The sequence below is a fragment of the Protopterus annectens genome, chromosome 2.part2 (assembly GCF_019279795.1).
Source record: "Protopterus annectens isolate FY-2018-M chromosome 2.part2, PAN1.0, whole genome shotgun sequence".
Taxonomy (NCBI): Eukaryota; Metazoa; Chordata; order Ceratodontiformes; family Protopteridae; genus Protopterus; species Protopterus annectens.
Genome location: NC_056730.1, coordinates 330826917 through 330840204, shown reverse-complemented (window position 1 = coordinate 330840204; position 13288 = coordinate 330826917). Strand labels below are relative to the sequence as shown.

Genomic DNA, 13288 nt, shown 5'->3' with positions numbered 1-13288 from the left:
AAACATAACAGACAATACATTAAAAGGATACAGGAAAAATTCTGAAGAGAAACAAAAACAAAAAACGAAATGAAAACAGATAAATTGAATACATTGGGATCTGGGGTGTAGTAAATATCTGGTACTTTTGGAGTATTGGAACTCACCTTTACTTATCGCAAAATTCCTTCGCAAAACACCCAGATTAACAGTTACTTCAGTTGTTAAACTCCATATCCCTTTTTGTATATTTGTCTGTACATATATGTGCACTCATTCACATGTACTTGCATACTTTTTACATGAAGCAGACACCTTTTGTCCTGACTGAGATTTACTTTGGTTGTTCACATGTATTTCATTTGCATGAAATTTAACCGTCATCCTGTTAAGAGCCTGAGAAAATTGTAAGGATCATCATGGTGCAGCATATATGGTTTCATGTAAGACGCTTCAAATAGCTTTCATGTATGTGTGAAACTGTGGTGGACTTCTTTTCTGTTTCCTGTTAAGGTGAGGTTTTGATCTTTCAAGCTATACTGCTTTAAAGTCTATAGAGATGTGTTGTTTATTGGAAGATTTTGTTGAAAACATTAAAAAATGGAGTAGAAAAACTTGTTTAACTTTCAGTATTCTCCCATAGTACTGGGGAATGTAACCAAATACGAAAAATTTCCCTAGTAGTGAAAGCCACTGGCTGTCTAAAAGCTGGGACTTTTTCAGAGAATATCTACCTCAGTGCAGCCCTTCAGTCTTTTGACAAAGTTCAGCAACATATCTCGCTTGGATTTGATTGGACAGTTGCACCATCAAGGTTTACTTAATTTGTATGTTTTTTTTGTGGTAGGTCTCCACTCCTGGATTTCCTTTCTGTCTTCATACTACTTACATTACTTGTCTTCCAAAGGAGATCCTGGACGTTTATATGCTGGATGGTCATCAAGGTCTTTGGATCTTTGTTTCCTTTTTTCTTGACTTAGGAGGCTGTTTAGAAGGCATTTCAGGACAAAGTTTAGTTACTTTTGCTTGATTGGTTCTGGTTGAAATGGTTGCCTATTGAAATGTAGAAACTCAGAATGCTGAGTCCCAGCATGCCAAAAAAAGCCAGAAAATATGAGAAAATGCTGAATGTCACTTTTCTCCTTTAAAATTCTTTTGGGGGGGTTAATTCCCTTTCCTCTCCATGTGGGGGAAGCCCCCCCCCCAGACTTGTATACCAGCGTTGAGATAGCCATGCCTTGAGAAAAAGGAATAGTCCAAGAAATGACTGTAAGTCCAAATTTTCAGTATTTCACTCTCCATATTACTGGACTCGCCAGTGCTAGTTCCAACCTTTCAAATGGCTACTAGTTGAAATAGCTGTATGTTTTTTGTTTGTTTTTTTTCTCATGACCTTTTTCTATTACCTTTTTAGTTGCCTCTCAGGAAAGACAACAACTTTCAGCTGTGAAGGTGCTACACCCAGTAGTGGTGGTTATTTGGAGATACAGGGACTCCTGCCCCCTTAAGATTCGTAAACTGCTTGTTGGAGTCCTGACTTCCAATATAGGAATAATTTATCATGCCGAGTGGTGCCAGTCATAAAATGTTTAGATCCACCAGTACATAGTCTTTGCCTGATGGCTTGCTGTTTACTGACTGGTTTTCTAAACCAGTGGGTATACTTCTGGACTTAGTATAATTTGTAAAGGAAGTTGAGTGACACATTGCTGGAATATATAAATATATATATATATATATATTCCCTTGGAGCAGAAAGTAAATGTATTACTCTTTTAAAGTTCACATCTTACATTTGTAGGCTTGTCTTCTTTAGAATCTGCTGACTGTCATTTTCTTTGGGTCTATATCTGTTCCGTGAAAATCCAATACAGTGAATACCAAAAAAACGACATGTATTAATCGAACCGCTAATACACCGAACGCACTAAACCGTGAAATTTAAAACATCGAACAGTCATAGTTGGCCAACCACACCACACCCGCTACATACTTCTTACCCAAACAAAATAAATAAACCACATACAAACACTAACCAAACCCTACTCCTAACCCTAAAGTAAAGCACCAAAACCCAACTTCTAACACTACACTAAACCCCACATACGCAACTATCTATGCACTATCCTTAACCCCTCCCTAACCCTAAGGTCCGTAACTACCGCACACTTCCCCTACGGAGATATACCCTAACAAAATAAATACACATAAATACATTTAACAAAACCCTACTTCTAACACTACACTAAATCTTTCATACATTACTTATCTATACACTTACCTTAACCCGTGCCCTACCCTAAGGTCCATACCTATCGCACACTTAGCTTACGGAGCTATACCACAGACGGGCCAACCAAAACACTTCGACATTTCGGATTTTGCTGTTTTGGATGTTCGGCGTTTACGTAGTTCGCGCAATACGTGTCAATCATTTCATATTCGCGGAAACAGCATTTCGATCGTCTGATAGGGACCCATTTTCTTTACTCCTATTGAAGTTGTTTTGATGTGGAATTTTGTCTAAGAATATAGGTGAGGGTGTCTGAACGTGGTAATAAAAAAATGTGCCTAATTGAAGATATCAAGAGGAAATTCCAACAGTTGCCCACTGCAGAAGGCTTCCTCTCAGATCATCAGATGCAGTGTGAATATACCTGTAATGTATAATCATGTTGACTTCCAAGAAAATGTATTTTCAAATGTCTTTTTTAAGAACTGGAAAACAGATACACCAAAGTATTAGAGAAATTCTTCAAGAAATATAGTAGCCTCCATGGCTGCAGCCAAGTATTTTTTGATTGACGTTTTTCTGGCTGTTCGATCTAAGGTGGCTTGTTTTTGTTTACTACTGTTTTGGCATTTAGTTCTAGTTTGGTGCTTGTTGAGAACTGAATCTGTAAGAGAATTGTTTCCAGACTCGGAGCTTTCCCTCCTTCACAGTAACTTATGATGCTGGAAGCCTTTTTTGCATGGACGGCGCAGTGGTGCAGCGGTTTGCATTGTCACCTCACAGTAAGAGATTCTTTAGTTCGATTCTCGGCTGGAGTGCCTTCTGTGCGGAGTCTGCATGTCCTCCCTCTGTTTGTGTGGGTTTCCTCTGGGTGCTCCAGTTTCCCTCCCACATTTCAAAGACGTGTCTGGACCGTTTCTCCCAGGGCCTCGGCTGAAAATTGTCTCATTCCAAGTCGGACTTTCTCAGTAAACAAATGTTAAATAAATAAATGAGAGTAACAGTCACTTGTGTCCCCCCCCCCCCCTTGTGTTAGTTGAGTTTGCCACTGTTGGCAAACCCTTGAACCTCCCTCGTTGTCTCTTTTCTAGGATCTAACCTTTGTGGTGGTGGGAGTGTTATCAGTTCACTGGTGATTGCATCTTCTTCCTATAAGAAAATGGAATTAAGTTGAGATGCTACTTAGTAATATCATAAAGGCTATTCTTTTCTCTTGTTAAAGAATTGCATACAACAATGCTAGCTTGGAAATATTGACAGTATTCTTGAGTGAAGGCTTCTGTCAGGAGTAGAGGACCCATTTGCTACACAGAGTACCTATTATAGGTGAAGCAATATTGAGATGTCCTTCTGTTCATATGCTGTAGTATTCATAACATGAGGAAAGTCTGCCTCAGGCTGACTCGTACGTCCGGCCAGTATACAAAGTCTAAATGCTACCATAGGGTACGTGCGCCACCACATGTCAGCTAGAGTATGTCAGTCATAAAGAGACGTTGAGTATAAAGTGAACGTCAGCACATACCAACCTCAGAACTTTTCTGCCACCTATCCCATTGCCAGCTCTAGTCATCGCTTGCCAGAGAAATCCTGTTATATGCTTCAGATAAGTACCCCATTGTTTTTTTTTTCTTTATTCCTTTTGGCTACTGTGTTTGTTTTAGTGACTACATGTCAGCTAGGAAAGGCAGGTGTCATTGTGGAAGGCAGATTCCACATGAAGACTCTCACGACCTTTGTTTGTTTTGCCTAGGTCCAGATCATGACCACACCTCCTGCGTTATTTGTAAGACCTTTGTCCCAAAACCCTTTGCAGCCATCTAGCTTCTCTTAGGTTATATTTGGAAAATCAGTGCCTTAAGCGCTTAGCGTGAGATATGGAGGCGACTTCGGGTCCTTCAGATGAGCCGCAACTCAAGAAGGCCAAGAAGTCTCTGCCTGACCCACCTGCTGCTCCTTCTATTTCGGGTGTTCCTCCCAAAGCTGATGAAGGCCCGGAGGCTGCTTCAGAATCTGTAGACAGGTACCACCGTGGAAACCATCAAGGAATCTGCAAGCACATCCCAGAGGGAGTTAAAGGCGTCTGATACGGGTGCCATGGGTGGGAACCATGGCTGGTTATCACTGAGGGCCCACATAGCATCACTCAAATTGCTGTGCACGAGGATGTTCCTACAGACATCGTTGCATGTCGCCTGACATCTGGCCCATCTCCTTTTCATCACCTGGCTCCTGAGGCTCCAAAAAAGAAGAAGCTTAAAACTAAACATGTTTCCCTGGTTCCTCAAGACCAAGTACCTGACTGGCAGGCCTTTACACACGGCCTTTTTAATGCTTTCATGGCCCTCCACTAGACCACAGCCCCATCCATTTCTCGCCAGCTTTTCCTCCTGCTTACACCCCATGAAGAGGCCTTCAGAGGACATCTCTTCTGAGAAGGAGGATTCATCAGAGTATGAATCCCTTGCTTTACTCTACACAAATTGCCTCTCCTCTGGGGTATGCCTCCCCAGAGGAGGAATCTAATGGTATGGATTCTCCTGAGGGGAGGATATTTCCTGTTGGGAGACCATCTTGAAGATGAAGGACTTCTTTAAGTGGAATTGCTGCCAGGTCTCTGCAGTGAAACTCCTATCAGAGCTCCTGGATTCGCCCACTAAAGCCAAGCTCTCAACCATCCTAAATTCCTCCACCCAGGTTACCAGGCTCTACATCAAATGCAGTTATGATGCTCTGGAGGCCTCAGCCAGGGCTGCCACTTCTGGGTTGGTTCTGAGAAGGTATTCATGGCTTGGACTACAACCTTTACCTGATGACATCAAAGCTAAGCTAGTGGATGCCCCTCTGGACACTAAAGCTTTATTTTGCAGTGCAGCTGCAGAGCTTTTAAAAACTCTTCAGGAAAAGGGTAAGGAACTCCAGGATTTAAAACACATTTTTGTCTCCCCTGTTCCCTGCTTCCAGAGGAACTACCTAGCCAGAACCACCTTTGTAAAGAAAGCAACTAGAACTCTTCCATCCAAAGGTAAGAGGGATTCCAGGTGACAGGCTCCCTCTAAGTCTGCTGCTTCCACACCTTCATAGAAACAGCCTTTTCAGGCTAAACCTGGTAGTCTGACTACCTGTCTCCAGAGACATCTACTCCCCTTTCTCTTCGCCTCTCCCTTTCCCTCCCAGCTTGGAAACAGATAACCCAGGACTCTTGGGTCCTTTCCATCATCAGTCAAGACTATTTCATGGTATGGGGAACCCCTCCTTCCTTCAAAGGTATCCTATAACCTCCACAAGACCAATTGGAATTCTTTGCACTAGTCCTTTCCTCTCTTCTTTCTCAGGGCACTATCCAGGAGGTACCATCCTCTTAAAGGGGAAAATAATTTTACACCAGGATGTTTCTGGTTCCAAGAAAGGATGGCCGTTGGAGGCCCATCCTTTACCTTTCCCATTTAAACACATTTCTGAAAGTCCCCACCTTTCACATGTTGACATTGCCTACTCTTCTCCCACTTATCCTTCGCCAGGCCTTCATGGTGTCATTGGACATCAAAGATGCCTACCTTCATATCTCCATTCACCAGTGGTTCAGGCAATTTATTCGCTTTTCTGTTGCTTCCTCTCATTTTCAGTTCTGTGCTTTGCCCTTTGGTCTATCTATTGCACCGAGGGTATTCACAAAATGTTTAGTGCCTGTCATAGCCTACTGCAGGCTACAGGGCATACAGATATTTCCATATCTAGATGACCTGCTTCTCCAGGCTCCATCTGCAGACACCCTTCTGGAGAGACTCTCGTGCACAATGTCCCTTCTGAAAAGGCTAGGATTTGCTATCAACCTTCAGAAGTCTTCCCTGATCCCTTCCTAAGATAATGTCTTCCTTGGGTGCATGATTCTAACAAACAGTATGATAGCTTGTTTACCCTCAGAAAAGGTCCAGTCCCTTACCTCCTACTTCCAGGACCTGCTACCTGTTCAGTCTCTGACTACCAAGGAGTTCCTGTGCCTCCTGGGGTTCATGCCCTCAACTGTTCCCAGGCTTCCTTTTGCCAGGTTACATATGAGGAAATTTCAATGGTTCCTGAGAACAGTTTGGAAGCAACACTGTCACCCTCTGAAATTTGTTGTCCTCGTCCTACCCTGTTTGATAAAAGTTAATGTGGTGGATTCTCCAGGTCTCAAGGAATTCAGGCCTACCCCTTCAACCTTTTCCCCCACCCAGGATCTGTACACAGATGTGTCAGACACAGGCTGGGGTGCAACTGGAACACTGGAAGGTCAGGGATGTGTGGTCCCCAGCTCAGACAGAGGAGAGCACATCAACATAAAGGAAATGAGGGCTTTGATCTTCACCCTCAAAATCTTCAAGTCCAGGATCTCACAAGGGGTTCTAAGGTGGTTCACAGACAATACCACAGTCCTCTGGTACCTCAGTAAGCAGGGGGGAACAAAGTCCTATATCCTCTGCAGACTGGCATTAAATGCCTGGGAACTAGCCCAACAGAGCAAGGTTTCTCTTCAGACTGTTTACATTCCCTCAGCTCAGAATGTGATGGCAGACACACTCAGCAGGTCCATGACTCAATCGCACAAGTGGATGTTAAACAGGGATGCGTTTCTGGATCTGGTCCATCTTTGGTGTATTCCTCAGATCTTTTTGCCTCCCCCATGAACAGACCACTTCCCAAGTTTTGTGCCAGGATCCCACATCCTTGACCATGGAAGGTAGATGCGCTATCCTTTACATGGAAGTGGATGTTTCTGTGTGCATTCCCCCCATTCCCACTTATCCAGAAGGTCCTGCTGAAAATTAAGCAGGAACAGCCAAAAATCTTGCATTGGTTCTCCCTCCTCCTATATTTAGCCAAGGGCAGACGACACAAGCTATCCCACAGGATGGACCCTACTCACAGAGGACAAGGGAACTCTAGTGCATCCACAGATGTTGACCCTAAGCTTGACACTTTGGGTGATAGGTCTTTAATTCCCTTCAAATGCCTTAATACTGAGGATGTGCTACAAGTTCTGCAGGAGGCCAGAAAATCCACTACTAGTAAATCCAATGTCTCCAAATTGAAGAGGTTTTCCATCTAGTGTCTCAAAAAACACTTGCATCCACTGTTAGTAGAGGTCCCAGTGGTTTTGTCCTATCAGTGTGAATTAATGAAGAGTGGCTTGTCTTATTCTTCTGTCAAGGCACATCTTTCCCCCCATCTCTGCATGTGTACCAACGTCTCCTCCTTTAGCTTCCAGACTGGAAGTTAAGATGTTCCTGAAAGGCATCCTTCATATTAGACCACCAAGGAAACCGGTTCCTCTTGGGATCTCAGTTTTTGTCCTGGAGAAACTTACCCTATCCCCCTTTGAACCAGCAATGTCATCTTCCCTCCAGCATTGTACAAGGAAAATAGTTCTCCTAGTGGCTATTACCTCTGCCAGAAGGGTCTCTGGGATGCAAGCCCTTATGTCCTCCTCTCCCTTCAGAGTGTTTCATAGGAACAAAGTTTCTCTTCGGACTAACCCATCCTTTATGCCCAAGGTGGTCAGTGAGATATCCCGTAATCAGTGTATCAATCTCGTACCGTTTTTCTTTCTCCCCAATCCTCCAGTGAGAGGATTCTTCACACTTTGAACGTACACAGGCTTAGTTTTGCTCAAGTAGTATCTGAGTTGCCTATCTGTAAGTCCGAACGATTGTTTGTTTCCTGTCACCCAAGGACCCTGGGCCAACCTGTTTCCAAAAAACTGTTTCCCCCTGGATTTCTAAAACTATTTCTTTGTTACTCAGCCAATGGAAATAATCTCTCTTCACCTGTGAAGGCACATTCCACTAGGGCAATGTTCTCTTCTGGGGCCTTCTTTAAAGGCTTGGACACTGCCTCTATCTTGAAGGCAGCTACTTGGTGGTCTGTCCATAACTTCACCAAGCACTGTAAACTGTATGTCATTTCCAGGTCCAGGACGGGTTCTGCCTGAGCTATTCTTTATGGCTTTGTGGAATGTGTTTCTGCACCTCCTCCCAGCTCTTCCTCTGCATGAGCCTTGGCACTCTCCCTCATGTTATGAATACTGCAGCATATGAATAGAAGGGCATAGAATATTTGTGTAAAATCTCTTCTATATGCTGCAGTATTGCTCCCATGCCTTCTCCTTGATGCTTGCCTAGTCCGTGGTTGCATGTTTTCTCACCTTATCAGGCTGGTGCATTGCGGCATTCATTTGTGAGGTTGGTACATGCTGATGTCTGATTCATACTCAACGTCTCTTTGTGACCGCATATGCTAGCTGATGTGTGCATCGAACATACCCTACGGTAGCATTTAGACTTTTGTATACTGGCGGGCTTCCCTCATGTCATGAGTACTGCAGCATATAGAAGAAAAAGACATCTATGGTTATGGTAAGATTTTACACAACTATTCTTTCTCCTTCTTTATTGCAAGTTGCTATGGTTTGTCATTACTGTACTATGTTTAAACCAGTGAGGAGACTTTTTTTTTTCTCTGTCATGATGCGTTTTCTAAGTATGAATGAGGGGTATTCATTTGTTTTCATATGTGAAAATTAGTTATTTTACTATATGTTAATTTTTTAATGAGTATTAAATCCATGGTTAATCTACTGCTTGATGTCATACTGTCAACTGACAGCAACCATCTAATTCTTTTTAGGAGGTAATAGAAAAATCTCAGGTGTCGGGGGAACTTTTTCATCTGTACCTTCACCAGAATTACTTGGATTTCTTCACAGAGATCGATGATGTTGTTCGAGCCAGTGACTATCTGAGTACTTCTGATTTTCTTACTGCAGAGTGGAGTGTAAGGCACAGTTTTGTTTTGTTTATTTTTCATTTACATTTTATAAATGTAAGTACCAGGCTCCAAATAAGTCAGAGTAATTGTTTTGTATGTGGTTCTAGTAATTTGTCTTTGATACATTTTACTGTAATTGCTGTGTGATATGTTATGAACAACAGACATGAAAGTATTGTAATATGAAATATCACACTTTACTTTTTTTTTTTTTACGTGACTACCAACCAAAAAATTTTCAAGAGACTTTACATTCTGGTTTAGCTAACTGTGGAAGAATCTGTACAAGTAGTCTTAGTTTGTCTTAACCTAGAAAAGAATAATTTAAGTACCGTAGTGGTTGAGAACCACCAACGAAATCGTTACCAACAAGGTCTAAGGCAAAAGGACTGAACTGTGTATAAAATAAAACGAACTTCCAAGCAAAAACATAACAATACAGCTCAATTTATTAACTGGTTAAGTGCTTTCGTCCATCACCGTGTACTACTTCAGAACAAAAAATTTAAGGTTATTCACCATGTATATACACACCTCTTCTTTTCAGTCTTAAATGAAATCAAATTAACTCGCTTTAATTAGACAATTCTAAAAGCAGTGAATAAAATGGAAGTCAAGTAACATTCTCTCTCCATAAACGTCTTTAATAAAAAATATTTCAAAGCAAACCTCAGTCATAAAATATGGCATATAAAATAAAAACTAAATACATTATATGTACAAAAACTTCAAACACTTAGTAAATCTTTAACAGTAAATAATTAAAATATGTAATAATTTAGCTGCTCTCATTCTAAGTACCGGTTGCAAGGAAATGTGGTCATTAAGACCTGGAGTAACAGTAGCATTGAGCTTAAGTTGCCAGAGGAGTTCCTTGTATTCTAATGTATTTTCCCAGGCACTTCCTCTGACGTCCACTGGAACAACTTCCAAAATACAGTACATAATTTTTTTAAAACCTACACAAGTTGTAGAGTGTCTGTATAATGTGTTATTTGGGTTAGCCCTTTTAATGTCATGTAAATGTTCATAAATCTTCTTAGCCAATCTCCTCTCTGTCTTGGCAATGTAAAAACAATAACATTGGTTGCAGAGTGCTAAATGGACTAATGCTGTTGAATTGCAGTCTCCTCTCTTGCAAGTAATGGTTGTTGACCGTAGTTTAACGTAACCTTATCCCTCTCAACTACGTAGTAGCAGTAATTGCATCTGCCACATTTGGTGGAACCTATTGATCTACCCCTTTCCAAAACTTCTTTGATGTTATCATGCACCTTATGTATGAAGGTAGGTTTGTCACCATGATGTTGGTAAAGGTCGTCATCCATTTTTTAGATGGCCCAGTTACAAGAAATTATATTTTTTACCCTACTATTTAGTCTGTCAAACTTAATGGCCATACCCTACTGAAAATTCCTGTAACTTAAATGGACCAGTGAATGTATGCCTGAATCTTTTGCCAAATTGAGTTTCCCAAAATACATGGGAAATGAGTATCCCTTTTCTCCATTACTTCCCTTCTGAATGATTCTAATAGTTTCTTAGGGTAACCTCTGTTCATAAACATAGTGACAAGATTCTCAAACTCATAGGTCATTGGATGTTATTCTGGCTGCTCTAATGAGCTGACCCTTGACAAGAATCTTCTTACAGTACATAGGGTGACCACTGCTGAAGTGAAGGTAAGAGTTGGAAAATGTTTCTTTCCTGAATACACTAGATGTCAGTTCACCAGAATCCAAAGCCAGGTGAATATCCAAAAAATATGTAGTATACAACATTTTGTGATGAGTAAATTTCAAAAAAATAGTGGTGTTGTTCAAGTATGTAAGAAATGATTCAATATCGGCTAAGTTTCCTGTCCAAACAAAAAATATATCAAGATGTCCGGCATAAAATGACTAACAATTGGTGAATCCAGAGTTAAAAATAAATATTTTTTCCCAAAATGGGGGTACAAGCTGCCCCCATTGCAGCACCACTGGCCTGTTTGTAAAATTCCCCTTCAAAATGCACAGAATTGTTACATAATATCAAGTCTATAAGTTCTACAAAAAAGTGAGTCATCAAAAAGTGTGTTCCATAATAGCTTCCTCAAAGAACTCCAGTCCAATGTTGTGGGGAATACAGGTAAAACGATCGATCACATCAGTAGTCAAAAAACAAGTATGTTCTTTGAAAAGTTGATATCTAACTTGGCTAAGAGGTCCCATGAATCACGTAGAATATGGGGGAGGTAACTCGGTAAAGATTTCAGTTTTTCTGTCAACATATACAGCTAAGGGGTAAGTTTTGAAACCCTGAGCTGCCACAATTAATCTGTAGGGTGAGTCTAATACATTTGTCTGTGTTTTGGGAATGCCGAAAGCTGAAGGAATCTTAGGGTTCCTGTTGAATAGAAATTCATGAATTTCAAATGTACTAATACTTTGTAACAAAGTGTCTTCCAAGAACAAGTCAATGTTTCTATAAGAAATATTAATCTTGTTCCTAGACGCAATCTGATAATGGGTTTCATCTTGTAACATATTAAAAATTTTACCGACATAATCAGTCTGAGTGGTGATCACAACCCCCCAACCCTGTCAGGTTTCATAATATGAATATTTTTTTATCTCTAATCAATGTTTCTAGTAGGGAACATTCCTCGGCATCCAAATTATGGAAGCCGCTAATCCTTTCTTGATCTAATAAGTATATTTCTCTTTCACAAACTTTTTCAAAGGTAAACTGAACCTTGTGTAAAGGGGGGTTGATGGTACTTGCCTTTTTAAAGTTAGAAGTAGTAGGGAAGTTAGAATTGTCTCTATAAAGATATGAAAGGTTTAATTTCCTTACAAAAAGTTTAGGTCCAAAATCACTTCAGCTATGTTACCCCTATATAGGGAACAAATTTAAAACCTTTCTCAAACAATTTAAAATAGGTCATATTAATGTCCAAACCAGAATAATTACAAATGTGAAAATCCTTTTGCGTCAATACCCTACCTTCATTTTCAGATGTTATTTTGTCATTATCAAAAACCTCTGTTTGTTCTAAATAGTGATTTGTTTATAGCCCCTCCCTCTGGGGTTCATTCTGCCTCTCTATGGTCTGCCTGTTGTAGGGACTGATGTGTAACCTCTTCCCCTTTGATTCCTGATCCTCTCTGATCTCCGTAAATCAGGGGACAAGGTCCCTTGGCATTTCCCTAAAGGGGCTGTTTCACCCCCACTAAAGTTAACATCTTGTTCATATCCTGTGTTGTTATAGTCAGGTGGTATAGTGGAAGCTGTTTCCCCCACTTTCTCCATATTAGCAATAGAATTATTCCCCAAGGGATAAGCTCTGCCTTCTATATAGTCTCTACTGTCTCTTAACAATTTTTTTCCTTTCTCCTTGTTATTTGAACAGCATGGTCATTCACAAATTTTATAACCTGATCAAAATTATGTTGATATTCAAAAAACAAGTTGTTCGTAATAACATGCTCTAAATTGGAAACCTCATTTATCAAAACTTCAATACGTTCACTATTGTATTTTTTAATGAACTCCAACAGTTCAGCACCATGTCTATCAAACATTTCTATAAGAGTTTACAGTCCAACAAGATTACCCTCCAGGTAATAAACTGCGCGAGAATGTAACACCAAAATACAAACACACGCAGACTCGCACAGAAACGCTGCCAAAGGATGAGAGAGTGCGTAATAAAAACAGTTTTAATGAAATGGTAAGCACTTTCACAATTATAAATTGCTTCTTCAGACCAAATAAAAACAGAAGTGAACTGATTAAATAGTGTATGCAATTAATCTATCAACCAATCACAAGACACTCACAAAAATCACATAATAAAAACTTATGTAGATATAAAAAAATGTTATACTATGTAAACATACAAAATAAAACACAAAAAATAGTATAAAGCCTATTTATTTAACTTCCTACTCTTCATCTCTGAACGTCTGTGGGCTCTAAGCCTCAACATTCGTTGTAACTGAGTGCATGTTTTATTAACTAAGCTTCCATCCTCAGACTATCTTGTACTACTTCCAACACCTGAAAGAAGAATTTATGATCTTCAGCATTTGTCTTCACGTGTTTTGCTATAGCACTATAATCCAAACCTTTCCTCATACAATACTCATGAGCCCTCATACGTTCTTTGAAACGTCTATTCGTTTTTCCTATACAAGACATTCTACATTTTTCGCAGTGAGCCAAGTATAGTAAGTGTTTAGTGTTACAATCTGCTGCTGCTGTAATGTAGAAAATTATTCCAGT

At 40.4% G+C, this 13288-nt stretch overlaps 1 protein-coding gene across 1 annotated transcript in view; it reads left to right on the top strand.

Annotated features, from left to right (window-relative positions):
* Positions 1 to 13288, top strand: part of RAD17 (RAD17 checkpoint clamp loader component) — a 1292309-nt gene that overhangs the window by 788169 nt on the left and 490852 nt on the right. Inside the window, exon 13 of the mRNA XM_044063883.1 lies at positions 8879 to 9025. Coding sequence (XP_043919818.1) covers positions 8879 to 9025 — 147 coding nt within the window. The remainder of the gene's footprint in view (positions 1 to 8878; positions 9026 to 13288) is intronic.